The 16,701-nt window shown below is 44.4% G+C and overlaps 1 protein-coding gene across 4 annotated transcripts in view; it reads left to right on the forward strand.

Moving 5' to 3' along the window:
* The window catches only part of SPTAN1 (spectrin alpha, non-erythrocytic 1), a 64,930-nt gene that overhangs the window by 33,536 nt on the left and 14,693 nt on the right, over positions 1-16,701 (forward strand). For 2 of the 4 annotated variants that reach the window (XM_083158769.1, XM_083158770.1), the window contains exons 13-36: positions 130-207; positions 334-489; positions 709-913; positions 996-1,177; positions 1,662-1,905; positions 1,999-2,121; positions 3,129-3,346; positions 3,427-3,519; positions 3,605-3,739; positions 3,835-3,983; positions 6,774-6,833; positions 8,261-8,459; positions 9,622-9,726; positions 10,064-10,087; positions 10,360-10,395; positions 11,516-11,563; positions 11,697-11,788; positions 12,012-12,156; positions 13,082-13,263; positions 13,368-13,467; positions 13,557-13,754; positions 13,841-13,987; positions 14,953-15,056; positions 16,398-16,560. In XM_083158769.1, coding sequence (XP_083014895.1) covers positions 130-207; positions 334-489; positions 709-913; positions 996-1,177; positions 1,662-1,905; positions 1,999-2,121; positions 3,129-3,346; positions 3,427-3,519; positions 3,605-3,739; positions 3,835-3,983; positions 6,774-6,833; positions 8,261-8,459; positions 9,622-9,726; positions 10,064-10,087; positions 10,360-10,395; positions 11,516-11,563; positions 11,697-11,788; positions 12,012-12,156; positions 13,082-13,263; positions 13,368-13,467; positions 13,557-13,754; positions 13,841-13,987; positions 14,953-15,056; positions 16,398-16,560 — 3,186 coding nt within the window. The remainder of the gene's footprint in view (positions 1-129; positions 208-333; positions 490-708; positions 914-995; positions 1,178-1,661; positions 1,906-1,998; positions 2,122-3,128; positions 3,347-3,426; positions 3,520-3,604; positions 3,740-3,834; positions 3,984-6,773; positions 6,834-8,260; positions 8,460-9,621; positions 9,727-10,063; positions 10,088-10,359; positions 10,396-11,515; positions 11,564-11,696; positions 11,789-12,011; positions 12,157-13,081; positions 13,264-13,367; positions 13,468-13,556; positions 13,755-13,840; positions 13,988-14,952; positions 15,057-16,397; positions 16,561-16,701) is intronic. The other 2 variants (XM_083158771.1, XM_083158772.1) reach the window with 1 other exon arrangement.

Here is a 16,701-nt window from a genome sequence, read left to right on the forward strand (position 1 = left end):
AGTTAGAAATCATGAATGATCCTTGTAATCGATCGGAGGGGATTATTTCATACTCAAACATTATTAAAGTATATAAATTATCTATGTACTTCAAAATGCCATCATTAACATATTTTAATCTATTTGTAGGCCCTGGATGAATTTGCCACAAAACTGATTCAAAACAATCACTATGCAAAGGATGATGTCGCTACTCGCAGAGATGCGGTAAGGGTGGTCTTCAGTGTCTGTATCGTAACGTGTACAAGTGGGTGTCCCCCAAATCCACATGAATTTTCCTCCAATACATGATTATAATGCTCCTTGCCTTTTTTCTATATTTGTTCTTCTCAGCTCCTCAGTCGCCGTAACGCACTCCACGAGCGGGCTTTGTATCGCCGGACTCAGCTGACGGACTCCTTCCACCTGCAGCAGTTTTTCAGGGACTCCGACGAGTTGAAGAGCTGGATTAATGAGAAAATGAAGACCGCTACTGATGAGGCATACAAGGTGAGGACTTCTGGAAAGCTGTGACTTGTTGTGCACCTTATATATATGGTCCTTCAACTTGCGGTTATCCAGCTGTTAAGCAACCCAGCAAGATGATCTTGTTCTGTAATGACTGGAGAACCAGGCTTCTGTCCCTGTCTCTCCATGAGTTTTTTTGGTAAGATCTGTGGTGTTTCAAATGATGGTAAGGTTACCTTCTACTTTACTCTCTCCACACAGGATCCATCCAATCTCCAGGGTAAAGTTCAGAAACACCAGGCTTTTGAGGCTGAGCTCTCTGCTAACCAAAGCCGCATTGATGCTTTAGAGAACTCTGGCCAAAAATTGATTGATGTCAACCATTACGCATCTGATGAGGTGGCAACGCGCATGAATGAAGTGATCAACTTGTGGAAGAGGCTTTTGGAGGCCACAGAACTGAAAGGTTAGACCTACTGACCTTGCTACGGCACAAGAAATGAACTTTAATGAATTTTAGACTACCTTTTTATGTTTTTAATTTATAGGTATCAAACTGCGTGAAGCCAACCAGCAACAGCAGTTCAACAGAAATGTGGAGGACATCGAGCTGTGGTTGTATGAGGTGGAGGGCCATTTAGCTTCTGATGACTACGGGAAAGACTTGACCAATGTGCAGAACCTTCAGAAGAAGCATGCTCTGCTGGAGGCCGATGTTGCAGCTCACCAGGTATTTCATTTATTCTTCTACTCAAGGACAACTCTCACCTTTTTAGTTGGTAGTCATTAGAACATGAGTACATGCACTGAAACTGGAAGTAGGTAGGTTCAAAGAAGTGGCCCATAGCAACTATTCAACTGCTCTGTAAAATTTAATATGCAAATTATAGCTGTTATTTCAGTGCTCACTTCTCCTCCCTTATCAATGCTTCATACATTTTCCCCTGAATGAGTGGTATAGCCTCCTGCCAGAGGTGTTTGAGGCGAAGTCCCAATAATTTGAACATGCTTGGGATAGACGGTGTATGCATACCATTACAAAGAACTAAAGATCAAATAGGGTTGAGGTTACCTAAAGGTTGAAAAAGGGGCAGTGTAGATGGGCCAAGAGATTTACTGAACAGGAGCAGTTGGTTTGCAAAATATTAGAAGACCAAAAAGTACCTCCGAAATAGTTCCAGTATTGACTATACAACTTTCTGCTATCACTGCAGGACCGTATAGATGGAATCACAATCCAGGCACGCCAGTTCCAGGAGGCCGGCCACTTTGATGCAGACAATATCCGGAAGAAACAGGAGGCCTTGGTTGGCCGATATGAGGCTCTGAAGGATCCTATGGTTGCCCGCAAGCAGAAACTGTCTGATTCTCTGCGCCTGCAGCAACTGTTTAGGGATATTGAAGACGAGGAGACTTGGATTAGAGAGAAAGAGCCTATTGCAGCCTCTACTAACAGAGGTAAGTTTCCTTTTTGATGTGCATCCCATTGATGATCTCCGGTGCTAAGCTTTCAGCATACCTTGACGCATCCTTTCTCTAATCTCTTCTCAGGCAAGGATTTGATCGGTGTCCAGAACTTGCTGAAGAAACACCAAGCTCTGCAGGCTGAAATAGCTGGGCATGAACCTCGCATCAAAGCCGTCACACAGAAGGGAAACAATATGGTCACTGAAGGTAAGAAGTCCAATTCCAAGTACAAAATAAAGTTTGAGATCTACCTTTAATATGGACCCATGACTTGTGAGCTAGAACCTTGCCATATTTTAAAGGTATAAGGGACATGGTCACTCCCAAACTTTAGCTTCTACTCCCTTGCACCTTCTTATCGTGAAGTAGCATAACCCAGGAGATAGTAGGGGAGTACGTTTTCATTCATGGTGACAACTTCTTCTCTGGATTACAAGAGTGGGTGCTCACTTGCACACAGAACTGGGCTCTCCGACTATGGGGGAGATTCTCTAAAGCAGAAATGCGGTAAAAACCCCTTTATCAGGGTTTTTACCGCATTTCTGTATGCTCTCTGGTCCCTCCGCAGTGGCAGCGCTGCGGAGGGAATTGCCAGCAAAAGCTGGCGATTTCCCTGCAGAAGCCTATGGGCTTCTTACCGCAGCGCTGTTTGAGGGATCCGTCACGGATCCTTCCCAGCATGCCCTGCGGCCGGCGCCGTCACTCTGCGCAGATGGAATCCCGGGTCACCGACCCGGAAGTCCAGTGCCGGCACCGCATCGCAAGGGACAATAACCACATATGTTACAGCATATGCCGTTATTAAAAATGCGGTGGCTGGCGAAGGGGGGCGATATTGGGCAGCGGATGTTACAACATCCCGCCCTATATCTAGTACCAGTGCATTGGCCAAACACTAATGATTGTAGTCTATTACGTCTACAAACTCAGTGTTAGTACAGTAGGCTGACTTCCACTCAGACAGCCAAACTTAATTGCACCACTATTGGTTCCCATCTGTTACACCTCCCATCTGAATGCAATGTTCATACAGAAGAATGACTTTCACTGTCGGGTAACTAGTTCCAGTTGCAGGCAGTGTGGGGGTCGTGATGGTGTGCCTCTGCAAATTTTACAATCTTTTTTGGTGTGCTGCAAGTTTTGAGAAGTTTAAATCACTCTTTAATGTCTTGGGCTTTTCCTCACCTGTCCCTGTCCTGGTCTCTCACACACAGGACACTTTGCTGCTGATGAGGTGAAGGTGAAGCTGAGAGAGCTGAACGATAAGTGGGGATCTCTGCGGAATAAGGCATCTCAGCGCAGACAGGACTTGGAAGACTCCCTTCAAGCACAGCAGTACTTTGCTGATGCCAATGAAGCAGAGTCCTGGATGAGAGAAAAGGAGCCTATTGTCGGGAGCACGGATTACGGCAAAGATGAAGACTCTGCAGAGGTACCCATGTCATCCGAGTCATGAAAGTCGTGTCATTGGTTAGTTTGACAGCATTGAAAACTCTGTTCTCTCGCTTCCAGGCTCTTCTGAAGAAGCACGAGGCCTTGATGTCCGATCTTCGAGCTTATGGGAGCAGCATTCAGTCTTTGAGGGAACAGGCCCAGTCTTGCAGGGTAAGTAATGCGTAGCTTAGATAATAAACAAAACACCTGTAACGTTCCTCAAGCTGCATTTTCTGACCTCCGAATCCACTTGTAGCAACAAGTTGCGCCAACAGATGACGAAACTGGGAAAGAGCTGGTCCTCGCACTGTATGATTACCAGGAGAAGAGCCCACGGGAAGTGACCATGAAGAAGGGAGACATCCTGACTTTGCTTAATAGCACTAACAAGGTAACTGAATGGAAAAAGAACAATGGGACGATTTTTGTTCCATGTTACTGAACGTCCTTCAGGAGCCAACTAGATAAATGTGTTCTGTCCTCCAGGATTGGTGGAAAGTGGAAGTGAATGACCGCCAGGGATTTGTCCCTGCTGCGTATGTGAAGAAGTTGGATCCCGCACAATCTGCTTCTCGGGAGAACTTGATCGAGGAACAAGGCAGCATTGCACTACGGCAGGAGCAGATCGATGGCCAGTAAGAATCTTTTAATATAGATAGTCTACGAGTGGAGAATCCATAAGTGACCTACTAGAATACTGTTGAGTTGGAGTTCCTGTATGTAGAGTATGTGCTTGCATTGCAAACATTATCCATCTTGTCCGTACCACACTTTGCCCATATTCCCGACATGACTTGCATTTGCATGATATCACATTCACTGCCATAAAATCACCGATCCTTTTGCCTCCAAATATAAATTCACTCACTTGTGTTCTAACTCCTCCTCCTTTCCTGTTCTATTCTGTGGATAACCAATCATATGCTGACACAAATCACTGTAAAGTTATAATATGCATCCTGTTTGTGATTGATCTATTTGCACCACTGTGTGGTTTAAGGGGGGGGGGGGGAGTATCGCATGTAAAAAAAATGGTATGTTACTGTTCCTGTTGAATAGAACAAGGATGCTTCCACAGCTGTTAGTTAAAGCACATTCAAGAAGAAAAATTATGAATTCTAGATTGATTTATTTGTGCCCAACCCAGAGGTTCTCAAACGGTCCTGAAGGCATCCTTACAGTCCAAGTTTTAAGGACATCCATGCTAGATCGGATTATTAATTCATTGGTACTTCTGTTTCCAGTCATACTGATAAGGTTCATTAGTAGAGGACAATTATTCCAATTAAAATGTTTTTATTTTTTATTTTTATGAAAAGGTTATAGTATAAGTATATTGTTATACCCAACTGGATATAGGAAAATTGGTAACACTGGATATTGTTAAATACAAGTGAATCCGGGTATAATCCAACTTCTAAAACAATTATTCGATTTTATATATGTAAATAAAAGTATAAGTGAGAGTAAATAAATTCTAAATGGGGTTAATAAGATTAAGTATACAAAATTTAACTCATCTAAAAATGAAAAATGCCCTAAAAACACGGTGAGATTTTGTGTTTGACTTCAACTATATAGTCAAAACTGAATGGACATTGCAGGGTTTTCGGCCTCATTCGAAGCTAAGTTAATCCCGAGGCGCGCTCCAGTTTTAGTCTAAATAAAACCATAAAGTAAACTTTGCAGGCAAGGCTATAGAGTATAGCTCTGTACTATATAGTTCAAATCAACAGCGTTTTGCTTGCCATTCGATCCCAATAGAATTGTGACTAAACACCTTTAGCTGATATGGAAATCTACGCTCTATCCGGGATAAAGGAAGTGTTCTGGCAGGACTCTTTGGGTGCCCTCTTCTTAACAGGAGAGCAGATAATTAAATTAGGAGATGTGTTGTGCACCCCACACTCTCCTATAGGGCACCAACAACAATCCCAGGAGCCTTCTCTTACCATGAGCTGGAATTAGTGCCGTACCAGTAGCAGAAGGCAGTCTATCTTCTAGTTCAGTATAAGCAAATAACCACAGATTTCTGGATTTTTCAACTAGGCAGATATTTAAGAGCTTATTGTTCGGTGTGCATAAAGACTTGGGCATTTGGCAACATTTTAGCAATCAAATGCTACAAATCTAATATCCCTGAATCTGCAAACCGGTGCATAGAAATGTTTGAGACTGTGTGAGAATACTAACCTAAAGGCATTCCCTCTCTGTTACTAATGATATACATCTCTATATGCTGACAAATATATAAAAAGCAAGACCAGTATGGGTCCCTGGCAGCCATTTTCCCCTACGTCCATTTTCAGCCCATTTGGTTTGACCATCTTTTCTCAATCATGGATATGCTTAAAATCTGGACTGTTAGGATTCCTTGAGGACTGTTTGTGAAAAATGAGTTCTTCGAGGATTCAAGCACTTCAAAGAAAGGGTGCAGCCAATGGGAATATACAGGGGTCTGTTACTGTTGACCCCTAAAAAAGACTATATTCAAAGGAAAGGTAGTAGAATGACTGTCGCGCTCCTCCCCGATGTTGTGGTAGGTCAGAGATATAGGACAATATCACGGCACTGAAGAGTAGCACCAGAGAGTCTACTACCTTGCCATGAGGACTGCGTCTGGGAACCACTGGATCAGCTCTTTCACACCATGCTGAGCCTGCATCAGGTACTGCATCCAAGGGGTGAAATGTAGTGCTGCCCGCGTTCAGCGGCAGTGCAGGATGTGGGACTAATTTGGACTTTTTTTTTTTTTTCTTTTAAAGGAGCAATCGCTTGCAAAGCAAAACCTTTCTTTGTTAGTGATTGCCCCTTTAAAAATTGTTTTAAGTTCGACCAACCTCCCGCACTGCTGCTGAACTCAGGCGGCATTACCCTCCACCCCAGGAGTATTTAAGAAACCACTAGCAGTGGGAGCATACTTGCTTTATTCACTTGCCGGAAGCAAAGTAACCAACTTTGATCATTTCAGATTACTGGGGAAGTCCTTTTTTTTTTTTTTTTATTTTAATTGGCTGTCCCGCTGAAATAACAAGCCTCTTCTTAATTCAATCCTATAAAAAGTACTTGCCAACGATGCAGATATATAGTACTAGTGCCTGTGGTCTGCATGGTTGCTGTTACAGCACTGGACCGCACAGGCTTCTTTTTCCATTGGTTGCCAGTGTCCCCTAGTGTCTGGCATTTTTTCCTGTGGATAAATTGACCTGTGTTTTTGTATTAGGAAGCTGCTTGTTTGAGGATTGCAGCGTGGAGTGTTAAAGCATTTGACAATATGGACACCCCTATAATCTTTGAAAATACTTGACCCCTGTACTCTGCACTCCCTTCTAATACAGCTCATGGACTGAGCAGCACCTTCTTGCCTGTTAATCACATTAATAGTCTGCATGCCTTTTTGCTGTGCTCCCCTCTTGTCTGTACAGGCCTCTCATATCTAAGGAAGCTGGCAGTGTTTCTCTGCGTATGAATCAGGTGGAAGAGCTGTAAGTAGATCCGTTCCTCTGTAAACTATTTCCTGAAGTGGCGGGATTTAAGGCTGTCCACACATTGCAATCTCGTGTCTCCATTTAGACCACAATCAACCACAACAGTTTGTGTTCCTAAATAATTCTGTCCCTGGACTGCAATCAGTATAGGCTCATACAGTCATTACAATGGTCGGCTCTGCTGAAAGCAGTACATTCATTTACAAAGATTCTAATCCTATTGGAAAAGGAGTCCACAACATGGAATGATACATAGTAACAAGACGTATACTCTGGGGAACAGTATTTGTATTGTTATGTGGAGCCTCACCTTCCCCAGGTCTTGACAAGCAGACAAGTTTGGCATTTCCTGTCAAATGATAGAATACTGCACCTAAAACCATCCTTTTACATAATAACACAATCAACAATGTAACTAGAAAATTGATTATTTAACCCAAATTCATTCACCGTAAGCTCCCGTGACCTATACACCATAAACATCTGTAACGGACTGTAAGGTTACCGATCCCTTAACCTAATCTGTATCTTGATGGAAGATGCAGTCAATAAATTTACCGGGTCAAAGTGTTGACCATCAAAAGATCAGCATATGGATTTTTGTGATTTTAATTAATTTTTTTTTTTAGGTTACTTCGATAAGGGTTAGCCACTTGGTTTAGGATTAGGCACCATGGGGAGGGTCGAAAAAGAGGGGAAAAAAGTGTAGATTTTGACCCTGTTGACCATCTGGTACGGACCAAGTGACTTATCTTACTTACAAAGATCTATTAATAAACACCTAGCTTAAACATCCCTATATAGCCGCAGTGTTTCTTACAAATGTTTGATACCATCCTATTCATCACAGGCTCTGGTCTTTCAACCTAATCCTACAACTACTGGATTTATTTATATGGGTCGGTCTCCACATGTAGGTAAAGTCGAAATTGATAGATTCATTCAGAGATCAGACGGATTGTAATGTGTACAGCCAGCTTCTAGCATCCTATATGGGTGCACCTGAAGCATTGTGCTTGGTTTTCAAGTATATACTCCCTATGAATACACATTGCCATCAATTGTAGGGTTGTGATATTGCCTTCACCGGTCAGGTACTAGCCAATAGATTATCATGCAAGACTGGAAACGCCCAGTGGAATGTAAACCTTGTTTAGTGTCTTCTATTGGTGGAGACCGTTCTGTGGCCTGACCCAGGATTCCATCATTTCTAGTCTTGGATGTCTAGTAATCTCACTGAAGCAGGAGGATATCAGATATTCTTATTAAACACCTAAATCAATGGGAAGAACATTTGACTCTTATCCGTATCTAGTTATACAATTATCAGTTTTATGGTGCTGAACATTTGTGATACCATAACATGGCCAGGCGGTTGTCCTCTATCCTACACCTAAATTGATGAAGACACTCCTCCTGTCTAGATACCACAACATATTGGAGATGGGGGAGAAGCGCAAAGACATGCTGGAGAAGAGCTGCAAGAAGTTCATGGTGTTCCGAGAGGCCAATGAGTTACAACAGTGGATTAATGAGAAGGAAGCTGCACTCACCAACGAGGAAGTGGGAACAGATCTGGAGCAGGTGGAAGTGTTGCAGAAGAAGTTTGATGATTTCCAGAAGGTAAAGGAATCTGTCTCCTTTCTTTCCCTTTTAATGTGTAGTCACTCCAGGAAAACCAAAGGCATCCTTGTGGAAAACCCTATACATATAATTTAAGGGTTTGGGAAGTCGGGAAATGTTTTAAAATTTAGTCAGTGTAGGGGTAAGCTGTGGAGAATACCACGGGCTACCCATTTCCCCTATAACTTGGGCAATCACTCTTCTAAGCTGTGACCTAAAGAGATTTTGGAATAGAAGCTAACCGAAGATTAGTGGTGGGATCTGCTGGCCAAAACATGTAGCGGAGAGGGCAATTGACCATTATTCAGGCTACGTATGCATCAAGTCCTTGCAACATCGCCTTTCCTGGCATTGAGTACTGCTGTCCAGTCCATGGTAGGGAGGACAGGCAGAATGGGAAGGGATCCTTACTGTTGCTACCAAGAGCAAGGTACAGATGTTTGGGGCACAGTAAAAGAAAGCAGGCTGTCCTAGGTGTCAGTTAATTCAAATGACACATGACCTAGGTCCATCTAAGTAAGTGGTCCTCAAGGTACACAAACAGTCCAGGGTTTATGGCCTGCTTAATCCCCGATGGTATAATAAAGCTGAATAAGGTACATATTAAGTCACCTGTGCCTAAGCCTGGATAGCCATAAAACCTGGACTGTTGGTGTGCCTTGAGGACCATGGTCCTAAGGGACAATAGGTTTTTGCTTTGTGGGGAGATTTTAAGGAGCAACCAGTAAAACAGTGAGGTTGCAACTGATTTCTTAATGTAGGGCCTTTTAGGAACCAGGGCCATTCATCGCCCTTTCCCTGTTCCCCAATCCAGCCCATTAGACGTTCGTTTTTAAATCAACCAAAATAAAGCATCCAGTAGGGGACGGGGCTTCATATGTCAGACCTGTGCGCAACACCATATACTGTGTAGGTTCATAAATGCAGAGAAGACTAATGGTACAGCTTTAGGAGCAGAGTACATGTATGGTGTGGAGACTGATAACATGACTGAAGAGTAATTTCATGTTTGGTACGGTGCTTTACACTCTATCTGCTTTTTGCCATTTAATGGAGTCGGTCTAATTAGTTGCAATGAGATGTAGTAAATACTTGCTGCTTTTTCCATAGTATTGAAGTCCCTTTCTGAGCTATAACTGTTTCTGACAATGTTCTCTTTTAGGATCTGAAAGCTAACGAATCCCGTCTGAAAGATATCAACAAAGTCGCTGACGACCTTGAATCTGAAGGGCTGATAACGGAGGAAGTGCAGGCTGTACAGCAGCAGGTAAGGCGGGATTTCTGCATGAAGGCAAATCCAGGGTTTATTCTTAGCGGTCTGATGCTTGGCATGGTGGGATGTTACAGCCGTGAAAGCCACTTCCTGCAACTAAGCCTCTTTGCATTACTGGTATTGAATGCATAGCCCATTCTGGTGGTAACAGGGTTTCTCCAGCGGCGGTATTAACTTGCCCACAAATGTAACCTAGCAGCATAAACAGTGTTGGGCATTGCCGGCTGATGCGACACAATGCTATAATTGTGTTCTGTGCCTCATCTTCTTTCCGATATGGTTCTGCCTCTCGTCTTACTGACACTGATACTTTTTTTGTGCTTTCTTACAGGAGGTGTATGGCAGCATGCCAAGGGTAAGTGGCAGCAGATACAATGCATTGTTTTTATAACAAACATGGCAAGACTCCGTAGCAGCCTGTGTGAGATGTGCAGCAGATGTTCTGTATAGAGTTCCATTTGGGTGGGGTGTGATGAAACTGGAATATAAATTGCAGTGCAAGAATAAAGCAGCCAGTATTTACCCTGCACAGAAACAAAATATCCTTGAAGCATATTGGACAAAAGAAACCATCTGTTTTACATATAGAAAAATCCATTTGAGTAACTTATTCTCCTTTTTGTGTAGGATGAAGCGGACGCCAAAGGTGCATCTCCATGGAAGGTAGGTGTCCTTCATGTTTTACTATTGACATTGTTGTACTCCTTATATATTTAGTCATTTGCATCTGACCCTGCCATATCTATAGTTCCCCATCAGTCACACACTAGTTTGCTTATGTCGGATGACCATTAACGTAACCTGTGTCTTTTTATTGTGGGCGTAAACTGTGGCATCTCGGGGAAGCCCATACAAACAGGTGCTGGTCATACATTCCACACGGACAGGACCCTGATGGGATTCCAACCATGATCCCAGTTCTGTTAGACGGCACTGCTTACTGCTGTGCTGATGATGGCCTTTTAAAAAGCTCATATACACCTGTGCAGTTATCTCACTGAGGGCCAGATGTACTAAGCTTGAAAAGTGATAAAATGGAGCATGATAAACCACCAGCCAATCAGCTCCTACCTGCTATATCACTGGATGTGTTTAAAAAAGACAGGTAGGAACCAATTAGTGGTTTATCATTTTCAAGGCTTGGTACATATCGCTTCTACCAGAATTATCTACAGTATATTCTACTCAAAGTACCTGTTTAGTAAAAGAAAAAAAAAAAAGCATAATGCTCTTGGAAGGAGTGATAACAACATTACAGAACTGTGCATCCTGATTTAACGTTTATTTTATTGTGTCTGAGACAATGGGCCTGATCACTGCTTTGTGAATTGGAAAACAGTGGCTTATCGATACACTGTGCATGCAGAAGGGTTGTGACTCTTGCTAGCAAAGAAATTTTGCTACTTTTTTCCTTTCCTAGCCATTCGCAAAGTTGATAGACAGGAATCCAGTGTCTGGGGCTGGTAACTGGCCATTTAGTGGCAATGCTAAGAAAAACGCAGGCGTGCCAGAAAAAAATGCTAGGTGTGCCTAGGAAAAATGCAGGCATGACCAAGCGATTTAGGGGATGGTTTGTGACGGCTCCGGCCTCCATCAGGCCGAGTAAGTCTGGGGTCCCCTAACTTTTGGGCACTCAGGTAGCCCTAGACCTCTATTCGCACAGCGTGCACATTCATTCACAAGGCCTGTTTGCTGGCCCCTGCAGATCCGCTCAGCAGTGATCAGATCTGAATTAGGCCCAATGTTTCTTCTCTTTTTACCATTTTTCTTTATTTTTTAATAGTCTGTAAGGACCGCTGTGCACACCGTGGCCACCTTCAATTCAATCAAGGTACGTTCTCTTCTGCATGACGTCCTCTGTCCTTTGAGAGTCATTTGGTTGGACAGACTTACTGCAAGATTCTAGTCCACCTGAACGCTCTGACTGGTGAAGAAAACAACTTTTTCCTTCTTTTCTTCTGTAGGACCTTAATGAGCGCTGGAGATCCCTTCAGCAGCTAGCAGAGGAACGGAGCCAACTTCTTGGCAGTGCTCACGAAGTGCAGAGATTCCACAGGTAAAGGAGCCAACTGGGAGGGCGCCAGGAGATTGATTTGTGCTGATGCATTCCATAAGGCTCTGCAGAGTAATCTCCGTGCGAGTCGTCTTTCTGGGTTATGTAATAAAGGCACCGAAGATGACTTAACGGGCTTGCCAGAATTTTCTGGAATGCTAAATCAGTGGGTCACATCCCAATTTGCAAAATGCTTAAGACTATTAAAGAACGGTTGTTATTGCAGAGATGCTGATGAGACAAAAGAATGGATCGAGGAGAAGAACCAGGCTTTGAACACTGATAGTTACGGCCATGATTTGGCAAGTGTCCAGGCTCTCCAGCGCAAGCATGAGGGATTCGAGAGAGATCTGGCTGCTCTGGGCGACAAGGTAATGGGCACAACTTGAAATCCGGCCTACCGAACCCTAGGCCCCTGCTCAGATCTTTATATCGGTAGAACAGGCTATCCTACAACGTGGCAGTCACATGATACAATACAGCAAAATACTTTCCTTTATTGTCCGTTCCAATAGGATTTGTATTTTTTGTTGTCTTCTAATGGCGCCAACTCAAGTTTCCCATTATGTAGCCAGCCTAGGCTTTAGGGGGAATTCAACTGATGGCAGGAAACTTAAACAAACCTGAAAATGAGATTCTGATCTCTATAAAGATCACTGCACCAAGCACCCACAGAGCAGGCCAGATTGTTTTTTTTTTGCCTCCCTAAAATTGTTATTTTTAGGAAAAGTCACCCGAACTTGTTCTGGCACCCTTCTGGTAACCCAACCTGGGGGTATTTAAGCAGTTGTAAATTTATTTGGCTTATTTAATATGTAACTACTCCCCATCTGAAGCAGTGCAGTCTTCCCCCACCATCCGGGTCTGAAACTGTTTTGTCGTAAATGTCTGCAGACTTTCCGACATTGAAGAGCATTGAATGCCTACTGTCGAGTTCCTGTTCGACAGTTGGAATCCAAGATTGAATACCTCTTGCACAATTGAACTCCCCCTCCTTAGTGTGCAGTCATCTCTGCCTAATGGAGTAAAGCTGCCCATACACGGAGCAGTTCGCCGGCATCCGTTCTGTACTATGCGATGCGCATCACATAGTACGGTGCAAAAAAGTATGTGCTGCACATACTTTTTGTACTAGGTACACATCGTATCGGATCGCAGTGCATGCACACTGCATGCACAAGGGATGCGATCCGGTACGATGTGTGCTGTTTCAGCACAGAACGGATCCGTTAAACGGACTGTGTATGGGGGGCTTAAGTCGTATGAGATATCTCTGTAATGCTCTCCATTTTATAGGTGAATTCCCTGGGAGACACTGCCCAGCGCCTCATCCAGTCTCATCCAGAGTCTGCTGATGACATACAAGAGAAGTGCACCGAGCTCAACCAAGCGTGGAACAGCCTTGGCAAACGGGCAGACAAGCGGAAGGAGAAACTAGGAGACTCGCATGACCTGCAGCGTTTCCTGAGTGACTTCAGGTAGGAAGCGCCCATAAATACTTATAATGGAGTCTTGCAATTATTAAAAACTGTTAGCTGTTTATCCCACGTCAGTATATGTTAAAGCTGATTTTATTGCGCAGGGATCTCATGTCCTGGATCAATGGCATTCGTGGCCTTGTGTCTTCTGATGAACTCGCCAAAGATGTCACTGGAGCTGAAGCTCTCCTGGAGAGGCACCAGGTAGGCTGTTGGGTGTATCTTCCAGATAAGCGAAGCCGTAGAGCTCCTGTCATGCAATATCTTGCGATCACCCTCTTTCTACCTCTTAGGAGCATCGCACAGAAATTGATGCCAGAACTGGCACTTTCCAGGCCTTTGAGCAATTTGGGCAGCAGCTGCTAGCTCGAGGCCATTATGCCAGTCCTGAAATCAAGGAGAAGCTGGACATACTAGACCAAGAACGTGCCAGCTTGGAGAAGTCTTGGGTGCAGCGCAGGATGATGTTGGATCAGTGTTTGGAACTCCAGGTAAACTCTTGACTTGGCCAATAGTCCATAGTTCCTCCCTCTGTTATCTGACAGTGTTATCGGAGACCTTTTTATTTTTCTTTCAGCTCTTCAACAGGGACTGTGAGCAGGCGGAGAACTGGATGGCCGCACGGGAAGCCTTCCTCAATAGTGAAGACAAAGGGGATTCCCTGGATAGCGTTGAGGCTCTCATCAAGAAACATGAGGACTTTGACAAAGCAATTAATGTGCAGGTAAAACCATACTGAGGTATTGTCCAGCTTTCTAGGGAACTTCATAGATCCCTCCAGGTCATCTCTGCACCCCAGACACCTTTAACTGGGACAGTTGGAGTGTAAGATATAGGGCGGTATTCAATGAGGCTGATTCGCCATGTTTTTATGGCGATTTTGTGCTGTAAGGCGAATTTCTGACTCAAACGGTGAATCACCCTATTCAATGACCAGATGGCGAATACATTGCAAGGTTTTTTTCGCCATGATTCACCGAGTAGCAATCGCTATCTTTTTATGGTGAAGTGGAAGGTGAACTTTTAAAATAAAGTGTTTTTGTTTTTTACATTTGGTGTCAAAAAATCAGGAATTTTATTCTGAGGAGGGGCATGCTATTTTTATTAATATATATTTAATTTAAAAAATTATTATTATTATTATTATTATTATTATTATTATTATTATTATTATTATTATTATTATTATTATTATTATTTTTTTTTTTTTTTTTTTTACACAGACCAGCCAGCAGGGGGCCGGAGCCGAGCCGCTCATTAGATATTCATATATTCACTGCACCCGATCATTACATATGCATGATCGGGTGTAGTGAATATACCCGGTCCCCTGCTGGCACCCCCGGGGGGCAGCCTGTGCTGCCTGGCACCCGGGGAGCCAACCTCCCCCCCCCCACAAACGTTCTGGGGCAGGCAGGGAGACTTCCATCTCCCTGCCTGCCTGCCGCCGTCCTCGTGCTCCCTGCGGCATCGCCGCAGGAGTTAAAATTCGCCAGTCAGGGGCAGCGAGCCACTGACTCGTTGAATACTGGAGCCGGCGAGGATCCGGAACGCAGCGAGCAGTGGCGAATGTGCAGCGAATCCTAAACAGGATTTCCTGCACATCGCCAAAATGCTCATTGAATACTGCCCATAGTTGTAGTCCATTGTGTCCATTGTGTTTAATCCTATCTAACCTCTGTCTCACAGGAGGAGAAGATCGCTGCTCTTCAGGCTTTTGCTGATCAGCTAATATCTGCCAACCACTATGCCACAGGAGACATTGCTGCCCGTCGCAATGAGGTTTTGGACAGGTGGGTTAGAAATGTATAGGATGGATTTGGTGTTGTATTTGGTACTTGTGAAGTATCACAGCTCCCATCGTATGGCATCGTATGCCATATGTAGTGGTATACGATGCAATTCGATTTTTACCGATTTTTGAGCATTTTTGGTCAAAAATCTTATGCGATCGCATCGGATGCCATACGATGGCATTCGATGCGATGGCATACGTTTTTGATCTTAAATGCATCCAAATGCATTAAAATTAGTATGAAACATGTTAATTGGCCCCCAACTGTCATTTTTCACTGTGTACCACCCCCAATATCAACGCCAACCCGAAGCGTGGTGAGCGCAGCGAGCCCGCATGGGGCGGCGGTACGCGTCCTACGACCATTTCATACCCCCACTATCCATGTCGGCGTGGAGTTGAGAATAGAAAGTGTGGCGAGCTACCGAGCCCGAAGCGTGGCAAGCGCAGCGAGCACCTGTGAAGCCCGCGAGGGGACGCGTATAGCTGTGAAGGTATCCGCGTCCCCTCGCGGGGCTCGCTGCGCTCGCCACACTTTCTATTCTCATCTCCACGCCGACGTGGATAGTGGGGGTATGAAAAGGTCGTAGGACGCGTACCGCCGCACCTCGGGGGCTCGCTGCGCTCGCCACGCTTCGGGTTGACGTTGATAGTGGGGGTGGTACACTATGAAAAATGGCATTTGGGGGCATTTCACATGTTTACTTAACATTTCAATGCATTTTGATGCATTTCAGTGCAAAATCGGGTGCGATCGCATCGCATGCGATTTTTTTTTTTATCATACAATCAAGGTCGTGGGAGCCGTGATACTCCACAAGTACCTTGTATTTATATAAATGGGAAGCCTATGGCACCTCATTCTGGTTGACTCACACTTTACAAGCCAACCAAACGCTGGCGGCCCTGCTCGTATGCCAAATATACCCGCTCCCATGCAAATGGATGTTTTGCGTACACATCCATTCGCAGCCTTGCGTGCGGGGCAGAAATCATTCGATGGTCGCTGACCACCGAATGATTTCTTTGGCATAAGCTAATCTAAGACACTCTCTGTCTCAGATTTGCGGCACCTTGGTACGGGAAGAGGATGGGCGGCTGACATCCGGTGATGTCAACTACCCACCCCCGTCACGGGCGTAGTAGCATCTGAAGGCCCAGACCGGGCCAGTGACTACACAAGTCGCTGTGTCCGCTCGCACATTTGGCCTGCGCATAAGCGTATATGTTACCCATAAACATCTCTCACGCAACGGTGAGAACAAAACAGAATGTCCTCCTATATCTCTTGTTCTGGTCAGTGGTCTCTGCCTTTCTAAATAGCTAATGCCTTCCCCAGGTGGCGCCGTTTGAAGGCTCAGATGATCGAGAAGAGATCCAAGCTTGGCGAATCGCAGACTCTGCAGCAGTTCAGCAGAGATGTGGATGAGATTGAAGCCTGGATTAGCGAGAAGCTCCAGACCGCCAGTGACGAGTCTTACAAGGATCCCACAAACATCCAGGTGGGTGCTAAACCTGAACAGACCTGTGCTTCTTGTAATTCTCCTCTAAGCAAAGCCCATCCAAGCATCGCTATAGTAGAACTAAATTATGTTGTCTGGTTCCTAGAGAAGTAATGGCACATCCCTTATAGGTTAATGTTG

The sequence above is a fragment of the Crinia signifera genome, chromosome 9 (assembly GCF_055691185.1).
Source record: "Crinia signifera chromosome 9, ASM5569118v1, whole genome shotgun sequence".
Taxonomy (NCBI): Eukaryota; Metazoa; Chordata; class Amphibia; order Anura; family Myobatrachidae; genus Crinia; species Crinia signifera.